Consider the following 26,162-nt stretch of genomic DNA (forward strand, 5'->3'; position numbering starts at 1 on the left):
CTTTTCTCCATACTTGAATGTACTTGAAGTAAACCTTCATGATGAGATTAGAAATAGTTAAGGGTACCTGAAAGGTGTTGGGTCAGTCTACTTCAGGCAGTGCTTCCATGGTAGCCACCAATATTTCCTTTTCTTTTCTCTGTTCTTCAATGGTTCAAAATCCCGACTGTTAACATATCTTCTTTGACATTTGCCCATATCTTTGGTCAGTTTATTGTCTAGTCGGACTGGCCACGGACCATTTCTCTACTAGGAGCCTTTGTATTTAACGTTGACTTTATAGTTTAAGTCCTCGAAGGCCATCCGCTTTCCTAATTTTGGAGTTCTGTGGTTTTGTTTTGGGGTAAGGCTGTGTGTCATACTGCAGTTTTAGAATGTGTGTTAGAGTAGACAACAGCTATTGTTTATTGAGCTCCTACTCTGTGATAAATGGTCTACAGGTTGTTTTCAGATGGTGCACGGTTCATTCTCAAAAAGCTTTATAAGTAGGTATCACATCTCACTTTAACAGTGAGCAAATTGCGATAGTCTCACTGTTTCTAAGTAGCGAAGTTTTTTAGTCCACGTTTGTCTGCTTCCAGAGCTCTTATTTTTCTACAGTCCTATTATTTCTTAATAGAATGTCTTCAGTACTCCAGTACTTTTCTTTTGAAACTTCTAATGCTAAGAATAGCATTATTCAAGCAAGCTTAAAGACATCTCTTTTTTTGTATTATATTTAAAATGTAAAAATCAGTGAGATATATGAAGTGGTATTGCAGTTAGTTAATACCCGGCCTACCCTACTCTTCTGGATAAGAATAGATGATTCTGTTAACACTCTGTTTGTTGAACAAAACATAGATTTTTCAAGGTCAGATCTAGTTGTGAATAGAAGAGTTTATTTTTTATTAAGGTTTTTAACAATATACATGTCTGTCAAACTTTTAATGAAAGAAAAGGGAGATCTATTTTAAAATATTTGCCATGTATTTTTACTTCTGATTATATTCTCAATCAGGTGTAATTACAAAAATCTTTAATTTTGTTCAGTTATCTAACTGCATTGTCATATAGGTATTAGCTTACCCGAACAAAACATGCTTGTTTGATTTTCTTTTACTTGGGTATCTGAGGAGTAAATAAATCTGGTGCCATATCTAAATCTGTCATAGAATTATGGAAATAATATTGAAATATTTTCATTTTCTCACCTCTGAATACTATTCTGCAAATTTGATATTAGAACTAAATGCCTCAATTGGGTGACTTAGAATTTTAGGGAAGAAAAATTTTCAAATGTTTCAAGATTTACAGTAATTATAAAATGTATTCAATTCTTAAGCTTTAAACAAATATCAAACTTCTTTGTCTATCATGTGTTCTGAGGTTTACATATAACCAGGACCTGTATTTCACGATAATCTTACCTTAAATTAAATGCAAATTTTTATAATGGCAATCATTTGTTTATTTTGTCTAGTTTTGATGAAACACATTTTAGTTATTTCCTTTCTTTTAACTCCCAACCGTATTTGCTATTCATAGATGTTCTGTTTTCAATAAAGTCTATCAAAGTGTAAAACTAGATGGGTATTTTTCTTTTCTTTAAAACGGAATGGTCTTTCATTATGCAGTATTCTTAGGTGAATTCTCTTGTTTAAGGAGCCAGAATACAAGAGAGTGCTATATTAGTGTATTATTCTCCAACAAACAAGCACTGTTCTGTTGCTACCTGCTTGGCCATTGTTTCTGACTGTGTGTGCTTTGCAGTGGTATTTGGATGGTTTCCTGCTCTCCGCCAGCCCAGAATGGCATTTCTGTTACAATGGCCCCTAACCACACAATGACAGCATTAAGGATTTATGTGGAGGTTTCATTATTTTCTCCTCTTTTGTTCCTTCCAGGATGTCTTCCAAGCGACCAGCCTCTCCGTATGGGGAAGCAGATGGAGAGGTAGCCATGGTGACAAGCAGACAGAAAGTGGAAGAAGAGGAGAGTGACGGGCTCCCAGCCTTTCACCTTCCCTTGCATGTGAGTTTTCCCAACAAGCCTCACTCTGAGGAATTTCAGCCAGTTTCTCTGCTGACGCAAGAGACTTGTGGCCATAGGACTCCCACTTCTCAGCACAATACAATGGTAGGTTTCTCGTGGACTATTGTGCCTACACTTACTTTTTGACCAGTCTAGCCTTCTAATAGCAGTTTGGCTTCAGTCCTTTGCCATACAATTAACATCTATTTAATACCCATACACAAGATTCACTCCTACCATCTTAGAATTCTTTAGAAGTAAATTGATTTCAGTAGGTAGTAAAAGATATGCTATCTTTTGTTTCTCAAGAATTTTGCTTTTGATATACTTATGATTTAATTTGAGGGGAAAACATAGAAATATAAGAATGATTTTAGGGTAACATATTTAAAATTAGTCAGCAGAAAAGTTAGATGACATACCATTTCTTTTTTTATTAAAGATTTCTTTTGATTAATTTATTTTTAGAGGGGAAGGAAAGGTGAGAGGGGGAGAAATATCAATGTATGGTTGCCTCCTGTATGTCCCCTGCTGAGAACTGGCCTGCAACCCAGGCATGGGCCCTGACTGGGAATCGAACCGTGGTTGTTTGGTTCCCAGGCTCGAGCTCAATCCACTAAGCTACGCCAGCCAGGGCGATGTCATACCATTTCTAACAGAAGCTTCTTCCAGATAGAAGTACAACGTACTTTGAAGATGTGCACCCTAATAAATCTTTTTTTTTCAATTTTTTCTTTGCCCAGTTTGGGCTCCAGTATTCCTTAAAGTACTGGCAATGTTATAGAAGTATCTGTTTCATAGAGACTATAGTTTTTAATGTGACTACATTATGATTTCTAATTCAGCCCCATTCATGCTGTTGTTTTGGTAGTTCAGCAATTCCCTGGTGTATCCTATTCCAGAATTTCAGACACAGAATAAATTCATCTGGCTTCTCCTCCTGGGATCCGGATCACTGGGAAACTGTGGTTTCACAGATGAGAAGAAAGAAGGCAGCATTGCCTCTTTGGCTGAAGCTTAGACAGCAGACACACAAATGAGGCGTTTGGGCCTGTCAGAGGAACACAAATACACGGAATCCACTTGTTGGCCAGGTGGCAGGGCACTTGGCTGCCAGCAGGCCACCCTTGCCTTCCCACATGGCTGCTAGGGTGGATGTCACATTTTTGCCACCTCCCCTCCTGTTCACCTTCAGGAATGACAATGCCATTGGTGTGAACCAGATGACAACAAACAAAAATGTTTCATCACACATTCTGGTATCTTTAAAGACAGCTCTGATTTGTTAAGTACTTTCTTTTTGCTTTCTCTGAGCAAATCATTATACATCATAAATGTGCATAGTACTGAGATATGCCCACTTGTTGATGTTATTGCCTAAATACACGTGGAGTTAAATCAACACGGAGAATCAGATGTCTTTAGTTGTAAAAGAGACACTAATCTTTGGTAGTCATATTCGATTTAAATACTCTCATTCAACATTTTAAGCTTTATAGATAAAAATTTCTATGGGCATTTAACTATGCGCAAGCTTTTTCTACCAAGAATAATGTTGTAGATAACACTTATAAAGCACTTACATATATTTTAAGCATATTATAAATATTAACTCCTTTAATCATCACAGTATTTCATTGAGCTGTTATTAGAAATCCCATTTTACACGGGAAGGAGCTGAGGCACAAGGAGGTTAAATAACTTGTTCCAGGTCCTAGTTAATAAGTGGGAGAACCACGGTGTTACCCAGGCAGTCTAGTTTTAGAGTCCATGCTTACATACATTATAAGCTCTTCCCAAAAGCACAGGCACATTTTATTTGGCAAGTGAAGTCATACTGCCCATGATCTCCCCCTTCTCCCTCTACTTGGAGTTTATGTTCGTTGTGTGCAGTGACATGACCCTTTGCCTCCCTCACAGAGCAGAAACTGGGGAAAGAAAGTGAGAAGATGGTAGTGCACAGTTCACCAGGGAGGAGATGTCGGGCTCTTCATTTGACATTGCCTCACTGCTCATGCCTTTTCCCTGTCACCCTTGCTTTTCTTCAGGGAATGCCCTATTGAGAGTGCATCTTGGTTTGGTTTCCTTGAGGTACTCCTGTAAACATAAAGGCAAGTTTGAAGGAGTGGATATAAATAGTTATGATTAGAAGAAAACCACAAGGATAAAGGCGAGATTATAAGTATAGTCAAGGATGGGTATAAGAAAGACATACTGAATTACACTCTGTAGTTGGTAGGAGGGAATTCTGCGGTGCAGGGTGCAGTGAAAATGAAACCGTTCAGTTTGTAATGGAAAATTCAGTTTAGCTAAATAAAACTATGAACTGCCTGCCTTGTACCAAGTTTTTTGTTGAGTACTATGGAAATGGATTCAAGTCAGACACAACTCCTTTCCTCAAACAACTTTGTCTGGAGGAGAAGTTTCTAACTGGGGTGTATGGGCCTGAAAATAAATGGAGAATTCTGTGTGTGCACATGTGTGGGTAGGAATAGGGTGTTCATCAGATTTTCAAGTAGATCTGTAACCCAAATAGGTTAAGATCTGCTGCTCTAGAAGTTAAGACAGTTTGAATACAAATGATTTAACTTCATCTTCCTGACATCACCACTGACAGTTTTCTCTTACTGTATGTCTAATTGGTTTCTAAATTCGTTTCTCCCTCAAATGTTTCTTGATTCCACCAGCTTTTCGCCTCTTGAGTAGGCAGTTGGAAGAGTCTGCTATGTCATCTCAAGTTTTCAGCTTCTTTTCTTTCCAGTCTTTCCTTCAACTTCCAAAAGATTTGTTGCCCTGAGAAATGAGTTAGCTTCTTTACCCCACTTTGGAATCTGCTGGGTCCTTGGTGCTTATGGGATTTAGTGTAAAACTCTTTATCATAGCATAAAATACTATACAAACTAGCATCGAAATTATGGCTCTCCTGTTCTCTCCTGCTACATCCTGCCGTGGGACCGAAGCTCCAATCATGCCAGACATTGAAAAGTATTCCTAAACATACCGAGTGACCTCAGATGACACAGCTTTATTTGTTCTACCTGGAAAACGTCTCTCTTTTCATGTTTTATGGTCCCAGTGTATTGTGTATCTCACAGAAGACCAGGCTCAGCCATTGCTTCTTCTTAGGTGTTTTCATTGGCCTCCCCAGGTGGGATGGTTGTTTTGTAATTTTTTTATCTATGGCACATGTTTATAACTTTTCTTTTTTTAAAATTTTATTTATTTATCTTTAGAGGGGAAGGGAAGGAGAGAAGGAGAGAAGTATCAATGTATGGTTGCCTCTGGTGTGTCTCCTGCCGGGAACTGGCCTGCAACCCAGGCATGTGCCCTGACTGGGAATAGAACCGCGATCATGTGGTTTGCAGGCCCAAGCTCAATCCACTGAGCTACACCAGCCAGGGCTGTTTATAACTTTTCCAATGGCTGATATTATAATTTGTATGTTTACATGTCTACTTTTCCATGCATTTCTTGAAGGCATAGCCGTATATATTTGTATTTCTGATATCCAACATATAATACATAGTTAATTTATGGTTGCTGACTAAATGGCAGAGTTTATATGGATGATTAAATATATGTGTTGGGCAAAGTTGTTAAGGCCATTTTCATTGTGAATATGCTGATTTCTAAAAATTTTAAAACTCAAAAAGAATCTACTAATGTAGTATATTCCAAAAGCAGAAAGTATAATAGCTATGATACATTCAACTATTAAGCTTATTAAGACATTTTACCCATTATCAAAATGATTGAATATCTTTATAGAATTGTTTCTTAACACAAACACTTTATATTTCTGCCTAGATACTAGATAATTGTCATATTCACATAACATGTCCTTTTATTTCAGTAGAAAAATGCATTTTATACACTTCTATTCAATATCTTTGAAAACAATAGAATGTTTCATGGTGTTTGTATCAGAGCTCAATTAGAGGAAAAACAGCTTTCTAGATTTCATTGCTAACTTATATGTGACATTCATGCTATATTCTGAAATAAAAAAGAAAGATATTGAGATGTCTACGTTTTTATTTCTCACATAGTTTAGAGACAAAGTAAAACTGATGAGTAATCTTTGTAATGATGGCTTATAGAGACATACTTTCAACATAAAGTTGAAATTGGAAATATTTCCTGAGATATAAACTCTATATACTTCATAACTGTTGCCATATAAAAGTTTTGAGGAATTAGGGTCCAGATCCTTTGTTCATATCCAGGGTATGGAAGCACTAGCATTTGGAATTGGGTCAGCTAAGGATTCAATTTTTTCTTTCTGAACTTGTGTTTGTTACCTTAGTATTTTCGAGAAATAAACTAAGGTCCTAACAAAGAGCCACTCCGAAAACAGTTGTAACTGGTATGAGTGCTCTGGCTCCTTCTATTCTTGGAAGGTTTTGCTATTATTCAGAGTACACTATAGATGAACTGTATTAAGCAGATTATACACATGTATTTATAAAGTATTGTCAGGTTTTTAATCAGTAGAAAATTGAGATGTAGATAGGTGTAAGAATGAAAAAGAATGTTGGTTCCTTCTGTGAAGTGCTTACAATCTTGCCAAGCAATTAACAGCAAATCTTATTCTCACATTACCTTCAAAAAGGTAAAAGGCAGGGTTGGCAAGTCAGATTCTGACATGAGTGGAAAAGCAGCCCTCAGTTTTATTTTTATTGAAGTCCTGACCATCTTGCTCCACTTCTGTGTTTTAACATGTGGTTGGAGGCTGTCACTTGAGTTTCAGAGACAAGCAAGACTCACTAACTTTGGGCTCATTTTTGATAGTAGATATGATGTAGATGGATTCATGTCATGATGTGAAGAACTACTGTAGATATGTCCCCACGTCATTTACATGATTATTTATGAGTACCAGAGAGAGTGAGTTGGAAGAAAAGTCAAGTTGGGCATTAGAGACAGCCCGGGGGCTCTAGGGTGTCCATTTGGGTGCGTATCTTCTGTCAGGCTACTTCTGTTGGTGAGATTGTTGTTCTCGTGTCAAATGTGATGTGAAATGAAAGTCTTGACCACCTGTGGTTACTGAATTATCAGTTGCTTTCTTCCCCTCCCACAAAAATCCTACTCTTGTCTCAGCCAAATTCCCTCTTTGATCCTTAAGTCTCTCTTGAGTTGATTGAATGGCTTTGTATTAAGTGTAGAGTGGCTGCTTCCCAAGACTGATTTTTAAAATACAGGTATTTATTTTAACTATATAATGTTTTATTAAAATAATTTGAGTTGCCCATTCTACTGATAGCAGAATTACATGTGAAATAAATGCTATGTTTGTGTGTATTTTTTTTAATTTTAAAGATCTATTGGATTTGGAAACATGTTGTTATATTTTAATATCTTATTTATTATTTATATTGACAACATTTTACTGAAATTATTAAAGAAATCTGGGTCTATATTAGGTTTAATAAAAAACTTGTATCTTGCCCTGGCTGGTGTAGCTCAGTGGATTGAGCATGGGCCTGTGAACCAGATGATCGCAGTTTGATTCCCAGTCAGGGCACATGCCTGGGTTGCAGGCCAGTTCCCAGCAGAGGACACAGAAGAGGCAACTGTACATTGATATTTCTCTCCTCCCCTTCCCCTCTAAAGATAAATGAATAGAATCAAAAAAAAAAAAAAGAAAGAAAGAAAAGAAAAGAAAAAANTTTTTTTTTAATTTTAAAGATCTATTGGATTTGGAAACATGTTGTTATATTTTAATATCTTATTTATTATTTATATTGACAACATTTTACTGAAATTATTAAAGAAATCTGGGTCTATATTAGGTTTAATAAAAAACTTGTATCTTGCCCTGGCTGGAGTAGCTCAGTGGATTGAGCATGGGCCTGTGAACCAGATGATCGCAGTTTCATTCCCAGTTAGGGCACATGCCTGGGTTGCAGGCCACTTCCCAGCAGAGGACACAGAAGAGGCAACTGTACATTGATATTTCTCTCCTCCCCTTCCCCTCTAAAGATAAATGAATAGAATCAAAAAAAAAAAAGAAAGAAAGAAAAGAAAAGAAAAAAATCCACTCAAGCTGATATTCTATAGAAGTTGGCCATATAGCTGGGAATCAAGTATAATAATTGCAAGTCTACAACGTATGAAATTCAAACTGAAACCCTGAAATAATTCATTCAGAGCACACGTGCTAGAGAAAGGCTTTTATTTGCTAGGCTCACTTTCAACTCCTGAGATTCTTTAATTATCTAAAATAATTTTAAATAATGTTAATGCTCTATGATAGCTGTGTTTTGAGATGCCCTTTATGTAAATTTTGCTGATAATCTAATGGTGATTAGTAATATATTTACATTTTTTCTTTATTGGTTTTAGAGAGAGAGAGGAAGGAAGAGAGAAACAGAGAGGGAGAAAGAGAGAGAGAGAGGCTGTTACACTTGTTTATGCGTTTATTGTTTGATTCTTACATGTGTCCCCTGATCAGAATTAAACCTGCAACCAAGGTTTCAGGTATCCTATACACGTTAGGCTATTTGCTATATCCTATAACACATTAGGATACAACAAGTTTTCTATTAAACCTAATGTGGACCCAGATTTCTTTAACACTTACACACCAAGCTACCTGACCAGGGCACGTAATGTGTTTTTGATGTGTGACTGGTATAATGTTACGTGTGAAGTACTGTTCAGAAAACTTAAAAAAGAAAAAAGGAAAAATGCATATTTTATTTTAAAATAAGTCACAGAATAAGACCTTAATTATGGCATGGTAAAGATTCCTATTTTTATATGGTGGTTTTTATAAGCTTTTAAATTTCTGGTTACCTTTGTACAGTAAACTTAGCAGAAGTTATTGTGATAGTATAATGCACACTGCTGTTAACACCAGTGTGGTTATTGTGCTAGTTCTAATAATGAGAATTTCATTGTTTAGGGAGACCATTCTCTTACACTCTAGACAAAAGTATAGTTACTTTTGAACGATGTAGAATGTGCTCAGTTTAATAGCATGGAGAATAGATTCAGAAAGATTCAGATAAAGTAAGCTTGCAAGCCATATGTGCAGTGTGGCAGTATAAAATTATGATAGTAGGCAGTATAATTCTATGCACACATACTGGATTTCACACAGTTTATCTATAAACTGTTGTTTCTGGAAGAGATAGGCTTGCTTATCTGAACGGGGCCAATTCAATTGAAACAAGGTGAAAATGGTGACAAGTTTGCATTTGTTTTTATGGTAAATTGATGTTTATCATACAATGAAATTACATTGTTACAAACATTATTCTGTAGATGCCAGAAAATACCACATGAAGTTATCTAGATAAAAACCCAGGCCTTTGTTTGGATGTAAGTGGTTCAATCTTTATAATATATTGTTTCTGAAAATTACCCGTAGAGATAGCAGGAATGAAGACATGAGAAAAACAATAAGTTGGGGTCCAACAAAGCCGTTGGATAAGTTGTGCAATAGACCAGCTTGCCCTATTGCTGCTCCGTTCCACGTTACATGGTTGGGGGAGGGTCTAAGAGCACGTTGAAAAACCCTTGGTTCCTATGACGTCCACAGTACTGGCTGTTGAATTGAAAGTTAACGGAGCCTGGAGAAATTAATGAACGTACTCTCACATAAAAAATAGCTTCATATGGGAGTTTTGAGGTAGTTGAGGACACTTAATGAAGGTCCATTGTAAGCATTCCCATGTAGCTCTGTGCCATGATGGGGGAATAGGAAAGAACTTCTAATGCTGTGGTAGTGGGGGAACATGTGTTTGCAAAAGAAGACTTGGCCTAATGGAATTTAATGACTTATTTAATAGGGAGTGTTGTAGAAAGGTTCAACTCAATACGATGAATTGTACCTCTGCTCACTACCCATGAGCGGAGATACAGAAATAAATAATAACTAGTCTCTTCCCCCTTATAGCTTCTTGCAAAATGTGGATGTCAGAGAAGCCCAGAATAATAATGTTCACTCTAATGTTCTAGAAAATGTTAGAACCCTGATACAGGCTAACAAGTGTTAAAAGATATCCCACTTATGGCAAACAAAAAAGAAATTTCTTTCGAATTGTTTCCATAAAAAACATACTAGGTGCCATAATATTTTAAAAAATATATATTCACATTGAATCAATTATAAGTAATTTAAGATCTTTAGTTTATAGTACAGTTTTGCTTTTTCCATATTTTTCCCAGAATAAATATGAAAGAGGAAAAAACAAGTTAACACTGAAGACAAAGCGCACCATGACTGTCATGAAATAAAAGGTGGAGAAAGTATTAAAATATGCACCTCGTATTTTAATAAAGATATGAAGAAGTACAAACAGCTATTTTAGTTACTGAGGTTTTAAATATCTCCTTTCTTTATCTGGATGACCACCTTAAATGAAATGGAAAGAGCGATGATCTGCTTGGCCAAGTACTGGGAATAGGAGGGACACTAAGAAGCTGTGCTAGAAACTTGAATGGCATTTCTTCAGATTTTGTTGAATGGATAGGTGTTCAGTTTCTCATTCCATTTGTTATTCTGGGACCTGCATAATAGGATCATTTGAACTTGGATGTTCAAAGTAGTGACAAGTTCAGGAACCAAGCTTCATTCTGTATCTTCGATGCTGTGTTTTCGATTCTTCATTAGTTTGTTCTATTTCTCCTTTGCTCCTCTCGTTTTCTCTTCCCTTTAATTTGCCTCTAACAGAAAAACCAAAGACACTGAAATAGAGAACAGGGGGACAGTGACCAGAGGGGAGAGGGGAGGGAATTTCAGGGGAAATAAGGGAGGGATTTAGAGGAACAAATATAAAGGATACATGGACAACAACTAAGAAGGGTGGAAATGGGAGGGAGGCGGGGAGCACAGGGGGGTGGGATGGGATGGGAGCAATAGACAGAAAACTGTGCTTGAAAAATAAATAAATTAAAAAAAAGAAAACATTCTTAATGAGTCCTCTTGTGGATCTCAATGGGGCCATTATCAGGAAGTGAGACGGGGTAGGAGAATCAGCACCATTGTGCACTGATATATACTTCCTTCTTATTTGCATATATTGCCTCCTGGGACTTTGCCAGACCTTCCTTCAGTAAGCCTAAGTTTCCCTTACTGTACGTGATTAATGGATCAATTGGTTCTGTGGTGAAGTTTTCATTGATTTTTCATCAACAGGCATAGTATAGTGAGTTCTTCCCAAAACTATATTTCTTCAATTTATTCAGATTGCATTCTTTTACTTTTATGATCCAATGTTAATAGTACTGATAAGTTTATTCTTAATGTCCTTGCTTGGAAAAAAACACTTAGAATTCTGTGTTGGTTCCTGAATTATTATTATTTTTTTAATTTGCACTTAACAGCAAATCTAAATGTCTTTGATCTAGTGCTTTAGTGGATTCCTATGCCCTTTGTGTGTCTGGAGTAGCTTCCATTTTAAATTTTTCGACAGCCTCTGTCAGTATTTTCAATCAGTTATTGTTTTTTCAACTTAGTTGATTTTTGTCTTCGTTGTTTTCTAAGGGATCCAAAAATAGGAGTTTTGCAGCATTGGTGCCAGAATTCTAGGAATTGGAATGAAGTCTACAAGACTCTGTAAATCAATTGCCAATGGAACCTCAAAATATTTCAGATACTACTTTCCACTGTCTTTCCTCTTGGCTGTAACTGCTGCTACAGCTCTCACTGTACCTACAAAGGGAACAGGGATCTCTGTGTAGCCCCCACTTTAAAAAGCACCACCATTTAGCAGTTCATTTGGGTCTTAAAGTGAACTCACAATGTCAGGACATATTAGAGTATAGTTTTAATTTATTATTCTCACTTATTTTGGCAATTAGACTCATATAGTTTTTTTTTTGGATTTGTGGGAGCAAGAGATAAGTTGACATATGGAAAGGAATTCTATAGGATAGGAAAAATCTAATAAGATGGGGGCAGGTATTTTCAAGAGATAATTCTTTAAGAAATGAATGAATGAATGAATAAATGAATACATTTAAAAGTATCATATGTATTTAAATTCTTTACTTCCTCCACAAAGTTTGAGCTGTCCATAATCTGTACCAGCATTAAAGCGAACGTTAACTGTATGACAGTATTTCAGTATGGTACCAGAGTTGGTTATCTTGTGCCATTTCCCTCCATTTCTTGTTTCAGAAAGTACATTTTATCTTTCTTCTGTGTTCTACTAGATATGAGGGTCTTTGGTATTTGAAATAGGAAATAAATGTAGAGTTAAGTTGGCAATTATAATATGTCCTTTTATTTACATATCTTCTTTGTGCAAAGGCAAAATGGTTGTTTTTTTTTCTTATATCTCCCATAGGCTGTTTTTAGGAATGATCTATGTGAGCAGATGAGGTGTGAATGTAAGGAGAGCAGCCTTGGCCCGCTCAGTGACACTGACATCGTGTCGTAGAGTCAGTGAACACAAGTGACTGGATTTTGTGTCTTATTTAGTCAAGGCGCTGCTGTGGCAGCCGAGCAAACAATCTTATCATTACATAGAGAAGCAGTGTTTACTCCAGTGTCTCCTCTTAGCTCTTAAAAATCTAGCCTGTCTCCAGATAAAACAGTTAATCTTGTTGGTCAATATCCCTAAACGTGAAAATAATGTTCTAAGGGTTAATAAGAAATTTAAAGTGAAGATAGGATGTGAAAAAGGGTATAATTACAAAGGTACTGTTAAATAGCTTTGCATGTATTTAGAAATATAAACTGTATGCTGTGCTAAAAAGTCAAAACCTATATTAATGGATAACAAAACATAAAGTACAATAACTTATAGTATTACAGTTAATAACATACTTCAGTGTCATAATCACCTCTCCTGCCATCCTGGACCTATATAAACATATATCCTGGAGAAGGCTGGTGGCTGGGCTGTTATACTATCCATCTTTAGGCTTGGTGGCTGTGGCCAGAATGCTTTGCACACTGGGGACACGCAGTCAGAGAATTTGCTGCTTCTCTATCCAACATTCTGATTTCCCCAGGGTCACTAGTAGAACACAAGAAAAAACTTTGAAAGTCTTGTGTGAATATATCTTACAGACTATCTGATCATTGCCACTCAAATAGGGGAGATTTCAAAGAATCAGTGTTCTTTAGAATGCAGTATTTAATAATTATTAATAATACAAATGTGTGATGCTTCATGTGTTCTATGTGCCAGCCATTGTACCTATATTAGCCAGTTTTTGTGTCAATCCAGTAAGTTCAGCAACTGTGATTACCCCTGATTTACTGATGGAAAACAGTCTTGGTAGAAGTCATTTGTCTGATAGGTCAGTGGTAGAGTTTGGATTCATGACCTCACAGCCCAAGCACTTAATAAGGGCGCTCAGTGACTCTCCACTCATACAAACATTAAAATCACCTTTGCAGTTTATCAGAATAAATACTTTCCAAAACCCTTAGAAAGACTTATAGGCAATTGTTGCTTGACTATTCACTCTTAACTCAGAGACAACGTGAATGGGCCAGGAGGTTTAACGATTTCAGAAGGTGTACCGGACGTTTCACATGGGACGTTAGGCGATATGTGGTATTCCAAAGGATCATTTGCTAAACCTTTCACATGCAGATTGGTATTGGTTGTGCCCTGGCTATACATGTTGCGTTCTGGCTGCAGATGTTGGCGTAGCATGGCTGAGCACGTGGGCGTTGGTGAAAAGAATTCCTGAGTTTATTCCAAGTTCTGTTGTTTGATACCTGCATGGCCATTGGCAAGTTTTTCTAATTTTCTCTATCTTATTTTTTGCCATCTGTAAAATGAGAACAACCAATAAAATCTAACTTACAGAATGCTTATAATGTTTAAGTATATTTTATACATATATATATATATATATATATATATATATATATATATATATATATAGTACTCTGGTGCCTGGAATATATCAGGAACTTAGTCAGTGTTATTTATTGGTTAAACAAATGTATAAAGAAACGTGTATGTTCCTTGATTTACCTAAGCCACGTCAGAACTGCTTGGATATGGTTATGGGATGCAGTGGTAAAGAGCCTAAATTTGCCCTTAAACAGCGTGAGTTGTGGCCATAATTCCACATGACATGATGTGTGGTATGTTGACTGTGTTTTGTGGAATCTCTTTGTGCCTTTGTTTCTCATCTGAAAACGGGGATGGTAACAGAACCTCCCAACATGCAGAGGTGGTGTGAGGATTGAATGGAACTCTCAGGAGTGTTTTTGAATCATGCCTGGCACATAGCATGAATCATGGGTGGCAAATAATAGATGTTATAGTTTTTGTATAATTTGTACCCTGTTGGCTAATCACTATTAATTACCAGAACAAAACCTGGTTTCCTTTTGTGCTCTCAATACTCATGTTTTCTTTTTAGTCACCTGGAGGAATATCACCCATGTTCCTGCCCTATTTTAAGTGGTTCAGTAGTCTCACCATTAAATTCTGCCAGTGTTTTTGGATATAATTCATCATGAACATGAGATGCAAACTCATTTAAAGGAGAAATCTCCTCAGTAATATGTCTTGTTCCACACTGTATTTCTAGAGTCTGGTACTGTGGCTGATGCACTTACAAGTTTCTCAAATAGGGTTGGATGGATGCATGAGTGTCTCCAACACCTGTACTCATCGAAGACACTGAATGCACCTTTTCTTACCTATACATTGAAATTACATTTAACTCATGCATAGTTGAATGAGTGAATGCAATAACTAGCTAAGCTAGCGCAGTGCTTGTCCGGTTTTGAATATTCAGTTAATGTCAACTTCCTTCCCTTTCCAACTCTCTCAGACCCATTGCTCTCCCAATCACTCACCAAAAAACCCCAGTGTTCTTCTGTGCCGTCACATATTTCATTTCTGCAAGTAGTGGACCAGAGAAAAAGAACCCCAACACAAACAAAACAGCAAAGATATTTTAGAACAGAATATCTTTAAACATTGCTTAAGGTTTCTTACATGAATGTCCTAGAGGCTACATAGTGATTTTCTTTTAGGATGTGGCTAATGAGGTTCTTATTTATTACTATGGTTTATTAGCCTATCCACTTTTTGTTTTGTTTTGTTTTTATGTTTCCATACATTTAAAAATTTCTGTGTGATTTGAGAAATTTTTGAGGTACTGTGGGGAATTCAGTCCTTTGTTAGTATTGTATGTATTCATCCTTTAACTCTTATTCTGTTTACCCATAAGGGCAGCTCGAGATGATGAAAAGAGGATGTGATATGGATGAGAGGAGTAATACAAATGGATATAAATAACAGCTCGACCCATCAAAAATCTGACAGGACATGTCTCAAACTGTCACACCTAACCAAAACATGTTCATCTCTAGCTGTTAATTCTTGATGATTAAATGTATTTCTCTGCCTTTGTTTTAATGGATAAAGCTTTGACTTGTCACTTCCCTAATGGGCTTCAGGGGATCTTTTTATTTCCTGTCATATAAACTCTTCCCTGTTCATTTATGTCCTCTTTAGTGATTCTATAATTATTTTTGTTTTACGTAGATAGAAACATGTTTTTCCTTCTTTTTTTACATATGGTGTTTTGCTTCATGCAGAGAGAACTACACAGATGACATTTTTTTAAAAATCCAAATTTTGTTCGGTTTTACATTTTTATGTTTATAACCCTGCATATCTTCAAAATGTCCTTACCTAAAACACTTCATCGTTTCATTACTAGATTTATACCCATAAAGATGCACCAGCTTTCTTAAGGATAATCTTTAAGCAGAACTTAGAAAGACAAGCTTTGAAAACTATCTCTGCTCGGAAAGTAAATCTGGAATCACAGAGCATCAGTTTAATCTCTCCCCTTGACAATTTAACATGACAGATTGAAATATAAAAGCCGACGCAAGTGGGATCAATGGATTATCTAAGTCCCTGAACATCTTCTCTTAAATTGGGGGACTTGACAGAGTAGTCGTGAGAGGGATGTGTATTGTGTGTCCCTTGTCATGTGCAAAGCGTTGAGTTTCAGAGCTTAGTGCTGAGTGGATGTCCTTTACCTGGACGTGAAGCACGGAGAAAGAAATTGGGAGGAAATGAAAGAGAAAAAAAGGGGCATTAGAAGAGAGGGGTGGAGAGGCTTCCATGTGAGGACCCAGGGGGCTTTGTCATGGCCATTGTATAACGTGATATACAGCGCAAATCGACTTGAGCGTGTCCCCAGATAGCAGGGGGTTTGCAGCCTCCAGGAGCAGAGATTTGCTGCTTTATCTTGTCATCCTAAATTAGCATGACGGCACATTGTTAAACACTGGTGACCTCTTCATCTGGGGAAGTTGCTGCTGCCTAGAGGAGAGACGGTATCTTTAAAAATATTTTTATTTATTTATTTTTACAGAGAGGGGGAAGGGAAGGAGAAGGAGTGGGAGAGAACATCAATGTGTGGTTGCCTCTCATGTGTCCCCTACTGGGGACCTGGCCTGCAACCCAGGCATGTGCCCTGACTGGGAATCGAACCAGTGACCCTTTGCTTCACAGGCCCGTGCTCAATCCACTGAGCTACACCAGCCAGAGAGAGATAGTATTTAAGTCTCTCTCTCTTTCCACATTTATATACATTCTCTCTATATATATCTATATATCTCTATATCTATCTATCTGTCTGTCTATCTATCCTTAAAGCATTTTGGGGTTAGACTATTGCCATTTTTTAAATTGATATAGAAAACTGTGATTTTTATATTAAGGTGACAACAGATAGGTGCAATTAGATAAAATGAACACTTCGGGTGGAATGATAAGATTTTACTTATCCAATGTTCTAAACACAGCATGACATCTTTATACATCCATACGTTGGAATTAAGAATATATTTGCTGCTATTTAATTGCTTTTATTCTACAAATACCCTAGTAATTTGTGTAGGCATTAATTTCTATACTATTCATAAGAATTGATTGGTAGTAAGGAAATAGGGGAAGTAAGGCTCAGGCACTGGTTTTCCCACTGGTCGGGTAGAGGGCTAGCCCAGGAAAACTAGCAATGGTATTGTGCCTTAGCCAGAAGTACCCGAGTTATGTCATCTTCTAGAGTTTACCAGGTACAGCTTCATTCCTCGGATTCTTCGTATTTCTTTATTTAACTCTAGAGCAAGTGTTTTCCACATGGGCGTTAAATCACTTTAAGAATTGTAAGGAGAGCTTTATGGAATCTGTGAGCCTCCTGAAACTGCATGATATATTCACTTAGAAATTTTTCTAGAGAGAGTATCCGTAGCCTTCATTAGAGTCTCTAAGCGGCATGAGCCACAAAATAGATTATTAATTACTTCTCTAGAATTTAAGTCTGTCTTAAGGTGTCGCTGCAGGCCTCATACTGCGATCCATTGCTGTATGTCTGGCGATGACGATACTGACTTACAGACACAGTTCCGGCCCCACTTGTTTTGTAGTCAGGAATTGTATCTGCCGAGCCTGCCATGGGGTGTTTTCACAGGGCGGCCATGTGGGAATCGGTCCTCTGTCTACTTACTGCTCCTGACCACTGAACGCGTTTCTTTCAGTATCCTTTTCCTGGGCCCACTTTTGGAGCAAAGTAGCTCAAGAGCCTGGCTGTAATTCTAGTACAAGGAAAGCCTCCAGTTCTTTAGTACCCTTCTCCGTATCCCGGATTCAGACTCCAGAGCCTAGAAACACAGAAAGACCATTTAGCTTGCAAGGGCTGTGGAACAATGGCAGTGCATTTTTTCCTGGTTATTTGCTTTCTTCTGCCCATGGTCCTCTCCTCCCTCCCCTCTTTTCTTAAGTTAGCATGTCAGAACTATGAAAAGAAGACACATTAATCTAGGAGTGACGTGATTAAATCTTTCCTCAGATACCCTGGTACAATGTTGTTAGACTAACACAGACTTTTTAATGTCAAAGCAATTCGTGTATGTTCAGCATTGTCACAGGCGTAGTGTTTTTCTCCAAATAAAATAAAATGGCCAGAATTTTCACCAAGCTTCCTTTGTATGCTAAGATTAAAGTGACTGTTGAATTCAGTCCTTTTCTCCTTCTTCTCTGTTGCCAATTTTTTCTTCCCCAGTAGTTTTTATCAGTTTGGATCAGCGATTTTCCATCGGTGTGCTGTAAGAACTTTTAAAACATGCAGTACCTGACTATTTAGTCCTAGGCACTGCCTCTTTTCCCTTAGACTGTCAAATTTTTTTAAAAATGACAATAACTGCAGAATTTTAGTAATTAGTTTATGTTTGCCATCAGATAAGAAAAGTTTTAAAATCGCTGGTTTAAGTGCTTTAGCAACGCTTGAAATGGGAGGGAGCGGGGAGCACGGGGGATGGGATGGGAGGGGAGTAATAGACAGAAAACTGTACTTGAAAAATAATTTAAAAAATATAAATAAATAAATAAAATTAAAAAACAAAACAAAACAGTGCAAACACAGAAAAAAAAAGAGAAAATCACTGGGTAGCCACTGTCTTCTGTGCTGAGCTATTGCCAGCCTTGAGAAATAATTCTCTTTGGACTTTAATATAGTAATTAAAAATACTTTGCTTTCCCCTTTCCCTCACTTTCTGTTCCATCTTATTTATTTAATAAATGTGCTTAATGAGTACTCTACACACTCACATATTAAAACTTTGCAGATAAATCGGGAATTTGATACAGGAAGTCAGGGAAGATAGACGCAGTTTTATGTCTTACAAAATGGCAACATATCCATGAGGAACAGGATAGGGCCCTGGAAAAATGTACTGTTACCCCGTAGTTCAGGGCCAGTCTTGCGGGAGCGGTGCAGTCCGAGGAGCAGGCAGCCATGACCACCAGGAATACGGGATGGCAGAGAGCTTTTTTCTGGGACTGGTTGCCTGCAATAAGCAGGCTACTTGAATACTAGAGATTCTTTTTGAGATATTTATTATGCAAAAAGTCAATGTGATATAGGACTTTTCGCAAAAAGCAGAAAAACTAAAGGAAAAAGAGAAATGTATATAAACAGACCGAAAGAGAAAGCCTGTAAAGGTAAACATAGTTGACAGTCATCACACTAAGTATAGATGGGTAAACTTTTCATTTAAAAGATTAACATTTTCTAAATGTTTTAAATATAGTGTTATACTTCTTAAAAATGCCAGAAATCTAAAAATAATGTTGAATATTAAACACAAAAGGAAAGATAAAAATAGAGTGGATATCCACAGACAGGAAGCAGAGGCAGTATTGTTATCATTAGACCACGTTGAAGCAAATGTCAGAGATAGAAGCCATTTATGTTGTTATATAGAGATGAAATGTCAGGAATATTTGTACATGACATGAACTACATAAAGGAAAACATTATTTCAATACATTAACCTATAGAAAGGGAAATATACTTTGTTGACAGAAACAAAGTATTCTGAGAGGTAGTAAAGTGTTCTTTTCCCTTTCACAGATGGGTTAGACTAAAAACAACAAATAAATACATAGGTGATTAGTTAAATATAGTTAGTAAGGTTGGCTTATTATGGATCTATACTTATAAATCATTTGAGTAAATTTAGGACAGTATACTACTAAATTATTTTGTTAAAATTTAAAAAAATAACTTCAAGCTACTTAAAAAGTAATAGCACAACTATCTTTCTCTCTCCTTTCCCTTCTCATTTCTTTATTTTTTCTTCCTTCCTTTATTTTTTTAAATATTTTATTTATTTATCTTTAGAGGGGAAGGAGAAAGAGTGGGAGAGAAACATCAATGTGTGGTTGCCTCTTGTGTGTCCCCTACTGGGAACTGGCCTGCAACCCAGGCATGTGCCCTGACTGGGAATCTAACCACGATCCTTTGGTTCACAGGCCTGCGCTCAATCTATTGAGCTACACCAGCCAGGGCCCTTCCTTTCTTAATATTAAGAAAAGATATCGGAGCATTCAAGAAAAAACAGTGAAGAATTTTTCCAGAATTATAGAACTTAAAAGGATGTTCTGAAGTTCTTAGTTATCCTATTGAAATCCTTTCAAAAGAAAACTTTCTTAATGATATAGAACAAATGATTTTTTCTATACTCATTGATTTTCTCAGAAAAAATTAAAGATTCTCTTGATAATGGTTTTATGTATTACTGTTTTGAGTCAGAATATTATAATTTGTGATTGTTGGATAGAAACTTTCTGCATTGTTTTAATTTCTCACTTCCACAGACCAATAACCATTTGTTACTAACATCAGGTAAACGTCACATTTTGAACTTGAAGATTGCCAAGGAAACTCACCCTTCCATGGCTGTAGCCTTACACCGGGACCATGACGCAGAATGGCGGTTGATGGCTTACTCTAAAACTCTTCCCTGTTCCTAGAAATTGTCTGTTCAAAGCACACATAGCATGAAGCTTTTTAAGCTATAAATGAGGAGACACCCACCAATTCCGATTTCATTTCCCCCCTCTTCTTTTTTTGTGCACCCTGTGGCTTGAGTTGAAAAATTGGACTGATACAAGACTTCAGGGATTTTGTTTTACGTGCATTCTGTCTTTTCAAAGCATTTTTCATCATTTATAGAATTAATCCTTTTCCCTTAGGTTCAGTTTGATATTGGATCCCTGGAGAGTATAGTTAGATTCAGCAGAGTCCTTGGACTCACCTTGTGCCTCTGGGTTCATCTTGCACCTGGATACGTTGGGATCACCTCTCCATTGCACGTCCCTTTCTATAACTCCAGCTTTTGATTCAATTCTCTTCCCTGTCGCCGTGTGTAATATTCTAACTTCTCTTCTATACGACAGGCCTGCACCTACTGATAAACCCTGTTATGTCTTTTCCAGATGTCCAGTCCCATTCCTTTTCATTTTAGGGCACTTTAAAAAAGATAGTCATTTCATGGGGCCCATTTCTATTATCCTAGAGGTTTCTAGAAGTGTTCTCTGTCATAGTATCTCACTGAACCCGATTGCCTTGGTTGCTACCAGGACTTGACAACCAGCCATGAGCACCCAGGGACAAGTGGAAACATTGGGATCGATTTCCTCTTTGCCTAGCTGTGGTGTCAATTTTATTAAACATAAATAAACAAATGCTAAAATGCTGTTTTCATGAGACTTTTCACCTAAGAACTCAGATAAGGAGGTATCATTTTGAATCTTACTGGAAATGAAATATCTTTAGGTTTCTAGGCCAGAGAAAACTTATCCTCATCTTTTCCTTTTCTTTCTGATAGGATTTGGGTTTATAGACTTTCTTATGCTTGTTTCTCATTCCTTGATATTTCACACAACAGAATGTAGTTTCATGAATCACCATCTTCAAAGAGCCTACTAGTCAACGTCTTTTCTTCTTCAGACAATTCACTGAAAAAAGTCTCACAATTAACCATACTTTTGCCAATGAACTCTTAGCATGTTAAAGTCCATCTGGTGAAACCTTAGATAATCAAATTATCAGAAAGTGTTTTTTTATTTAATAAGTTATGTATTGGTAGCACATTGACCAGTTCATGACATGTAGCTTTTCAAACTTGCTTCATGAATCTTTTAAATAAAATTCATCCCTGTGTGCTTTATACAGCCCTTCCACAATGTAGTAACCCTTTCCCAGTAGGCTCCTGTTTGTCCTTCACACTGAAGAAGATGCAGTGATCTTACCTAAACCAGAAATAAGAGATTGTTTGATTTATATGGGAATTAGAGTATACATACATAATTTATAATTGACATGTGGATAAAAATGAGTTCCTTAGCTAGCAGACGTACAAATTGGTACTTTGTAATAAAGGTTCATTAACATGTGAACAAGTGGTTTATTTTTGGTGTCAGCAATGACATTGGAGTTAATTCTTGGCTGGAATCAAATGCTCATATATGATCTCATACATGATTTAATAAGAAACACAAATATCAAACTTGAGTTACAATGAAAAAAATTCCCTATTAGCTAAAATAATGTAACTTTTTAAGAATGATTCCTTTTCATTTGTTAAAGCTGTGTCATGTGGGGAAAGTAAGATATGAAACTAAAGTTTGCTAGTATTTTACAGGTTTAGAGAATTTGAGCACAAAGGTCATTTTGATTGTCTTTGCACTTGGTGGAAACATTTATTCCACTAGCTTAGCTTTAATTGCCGCTGAACATGAAGACAGTCTCCCAGGGACATTCATTACCCCTTCGATTTTCAGGGTACATTTGGTTAATGTGAGTGGCTAGATTTGTGCCTCTTTTTCTTGCAGTTCTATCCAGCCTCCAGCATTCTTTTGAAGAGAACCATCTTCCCAGTGGTTCTATAATTGAAGTTACCTTAATAACATTCTGATAGAACTCCCATGTAGCAACTAGTCACCAGTAGTAAAGGGAAATAGTAATATGATCATATAAGTGTATATTAGGTGTCTGTGATTTCATAATCCAAGGAATTTGTGGGGAAATACTTTAAATGTAAGTTTTAAGCTTTTCTATAGCTCTGCCCGTCTGTACTCCGAACAAATACACAGGTTTGGAGTTTTCGAATGCCTTTTCCCATTCCAAACCATTAAAGACATTACATTTTCAGGTATTTTTTTATGGTAAGTAGTATAATTTCTAGAAGAGAATCGGTCTGGTGATATATATGCTTATGCTTATGTTTTTGACTATTCATGATAAAAACCCATAGAGTTGTTAGTCAGCAAGTTGAAGGTATAGAAGTAGATAAATATAACATGTACAAAAGATTCAGTGAGAATAAATGCAATAATGCTTGTGTTAAATCAAGCTTTGCAGAAACATTATGCTGCCAAATGTTCTTAGAATAATCAGGAAAAAGTAAAGATAGGCAGAAAATCTATTGTAGGCAAGGCCATCTAGTCCATTAGGCACTGCTGAGAGAGTGCCAGGAATGCACTGTCCTTTCAAGGTCCCATTGGAGATGTTTTGGTTGGCTTTAAAATCAGAATAGAAAATGTGGACTTTTAGGTTGAAGAAAATACTTTAATTTACAGTTCGCATGTGTTTGTGCTTATACCAGTGGAGTCAGAAAATGTATTTTAAAGATTTGATTGTATGTATGTATGTGTTTGTTCATTTTTCTATTTATATTCATGGAGGGAAGAGGTTTCTGAAGGCAAAAATGCTTAGGAACCAGGAAAGTTATGATGTGGCTGTGGTGGTGGGTAAAACACCTAAAACAATTTTGAAAACACGTTCAAAGATGCCCCTTCTATGAAGCCCCTACCACTGTCTTGCGTTTTCATTGTTAACCCTCATGCCCACTCATTTACATTCCATGGTTAACCATTCTGTGTCTGGAATTGGAATGTAATTTTTATTTAGGTCATTTTGTTATCACAATCCTTTAGTAGCTTAAATTGTGATATTGACCAATTGATCTCAATGTTCATCTACTGTCTAGTCCAAAACAAAGATCAAGTTATTTATCGGTTTAGACCCATGTTAAGTAATTTACATATTACATAAAGTATAGCTATTATACAAACAAGTAGCTGTGTAATATAATTAACAATAAGACAAATAAAACAAATTTAATAGAAAACTAAAACAAAAAGATGTTTAGTTCTATTTTTCTTTCCATGTTCTTTTATTTCTTTTTACTTGCTGGATAGTTTATGCAGACATAATGAAATAATCAAGAACTAATATCAATAAGACAGTGTTTGATTTTTTTGTAATTGAGATGCTTTTAGTTTAATATATGTGCTATGTATGCATAGACATTTAGTTTATTGAAATATTTCTCTTACCGATATTTTTATTATTTTTGAGGAAAATATGTGCCTTCAATTTTTTTTATTTTATAATTTAGAAAAGAAACATTAGTTATTTCATCTAATATTGAATAGTTAAGTATTTTTGTTACATTCAAGTAGCTGCAGATTTCCATGGTGGATAAAAGGATTCTTATATGATACCTGTAATTATGAAGAGATTTCCTTGGTGAATGAAGAGCCTCATTTATGCACCTCGACTAGAAAAATACATCATATTTAATCTTACATAAGTAGCAGTAGTGAAAAAATTGGAAGACTAGTGAAACTGGAAACCATAGCTAAGAAATAAGAATACAGTAAAACCAGTAGAAATGGCACAAATCCAATTTAGAGTAAAATTTAGCACCAACTCATGTTTTTATGTCCAAACATTGCTACATGGGAAAAGTCAGTTGAATAGTTATTGTGGGTTTGTGATAAGAATCTTAGTCCTTATTGGTTAGCTAAAAATGGGCTTAACTGTGGTGTTGGACTTTGCAAGTACATCTACATCCATTTTCTGGTGTAGCCTAAGTAGTTTGAAAGATTGCATTTTTTAATTTTGAAAGCTTCACGTAATGTTATATATGGATACATATACATATATTTGTATTCAGAATCATTTTCTTATTTTAATTACTTTTAATAATGTGCATTGTTACATGCTTTCCTATCTGGAAGAAAAATGGGTAGAGTTAGAGTTTCTATAGACTTTATATTTGTTTGGGAAATGTGTTAAGCTTTGAAAGACCTCTTGATTTATAATGAACACCGCCCCCCCCTCAAATCAGAATCTTTGGTATAGAAGAAAAGTTTGGAAATCAGGTATAATTCTCACTGTACCAAAACTATCGCACCATTCCCCCTTTTCCACAATATTCTAGTTGAACAACAGATGGTTTCTTAATACTGTGTTAAATGAGAAATTGCTCAAATTTTCTTTTACTTAAGGCACAGACTTCTATATACTCTTTTCTTCATTTCATTTTTAATTACTTTTTTCTTAGTCTTTGCCTCATTCTAAGCACTCTCTATATTTAGCCCTTATTTCAGTACTCTTTCAAACATTGTAGACACCTACATGCATTATGAGTACCAGTATGTTGGGAGCAAATTATCCTAAAGGAGGGGGTATCCTAAAGAAAAGGGTCAAGTTTTACCTAAATCTTAAATGCCTCCTTCAGTGTAATGACAAGGGAAAGAAGTCAATTCAATTAAACTAAGATCTATCAAATACCTCTTATGTGTAAAATATATTAGACACAAACATGAAAAAGGCACATTTTCATCCTCGGAGAATTCACAATCTGGTGGGGAAAATGGGTACACACATAAATCCTAATTAAGGCTTGATCATATTGTGGTGAGCAGTACAGATGGAGGGATTTATGATATGTTGCAGAAGTTTATGGGGAAGAACGTTTTCTGACTGAAGAGGAGACGACACTGCTGAACAAATGGTTCCTAAGCAGCGTTTCTCAAAATGTGGTCTGTGCTACCTGCTCCATTTGAGAATTCTTGTTACGAAGAAAAAACATCAGCTGAATTAACAGCATTGGTAGTGATATTATTGATTTCCATTAGGGGCAGCTACTTATCTTGTGGCCTGGTGCTTGAGGGTGACTCCTCTAGAGAACCATGGGAAGTGTGTTCTATATCTATAGATGTTCATCGTCTATGTAGATCACCAGAGGGGTGATGAATATCTCTAGTACATCTCTATACACGGACAATTCCTAATACAGCAGAAGTGAGTGGCACCAATTTCAAAAGGGCACTAGGGCAGTACATGGATAGATTTTATTGAGAGAATATTAAGTAAGGCTTAGTTTAATGAAGGCCTTTCTTAAAAGTAGGATAATTAAGCTGACTCTTCTGGGATTGGTATGATTTGAAAAAGTGAGTTTGGGTGGAGAGAATGGAGGGGAAGGGGGATAGTCCAAGTATATTCAAGGAAAAGAGCTCACAATAAGAAGACCTTCTAGTGATGGTTGTGAAGATTATATAGTGTACAACCTGTACTATTATTTGTATCTTGATGGAGAATGTCTAGGTATGTGTGTAGAAACCTAGGCAACTTTGTGCTTTCAAGGAGTTCAGGAAAAAGGGAATATCATTTAGCCAAAGGTAAATACAATGTGGGCTAGGAATTGTGCTAAGTATTTATATTTATCATGTTATATAATCTTTTCAACCCTCTACTAAGAAAGTATTATTATCCACATTTCCTGTCAGGAATACCAAAGGGGAGATACCAAAATAAAGTCACACAGCCAGTAAGAATGGGCCTGACTCAAAAGATCATGTGTTTATGGAAAAACGTTGAAAAGGTAGATTAGCCTTGACTGTTATGGCTCAGTGGATTGAGTGTTGGCCTGCAAACCAAAGGGTCTCTGGTTCAATTCCCGGTCAAGGCACATGCCTGGATTGTGTGCCAGGTCCCCAGTGGGGGCGCATGCAAGAGGCAACCACACATTGATGTTTCTCTCCCTCTCTTTCTCCTTGCCTTCC

The 26,162-nt window shown here is 36.5% G+C and overlaps 1 protein-coding gene across 8 annotated transcripts in view; it reads left to right on the forward strand.

Annotated features, from left to right (window-relative positions):
• Positions 1-26,162, forward strand: part of SOX5 (SRY-box transcription factor 5) — a 929,721-nt gene that overhangs the window by 600,871 nt on the left and 302,688 nt on the right. For 6 of the 8 annotated variants that reach the window (XM_037033875.1, XM_037033877.1, XM_037033876.1 and 3 more), the window contains one exon: positions 1,887-2,118. In XM_037033875.1, the coding sequence (XP_036889770.1) occupies positions 1,888-2,118 (231 nt within the window). In that variant the 5' untranslated portion in view covers position 1,887. The remainder of the gene's footprint in view (positions 1-1,886; positions 2,119-26,162) is intronic. The other 2 variants (XM_037033879.1, XM_037033880.1) reach the window with 1 other exon arrangement.

The sequence above is a fragment of the Sturnira hondurensis genome, unplaced genomic scaffold (assembly GCF_014824575.4).
Source record: "Sturnira hondurensis isolate 20B ecotype Veracruz unplaced genomic scaffold, ASM1482457v3 Scaffold0021795, whole genome shotgun sequence".
NCBI classification, from domain to species: Eukaryota; Metazoa; Chordata; class Mammalia; order Chiroptera; family Phyllostomidae; genus Sturnira; species Sturnira hondurensis.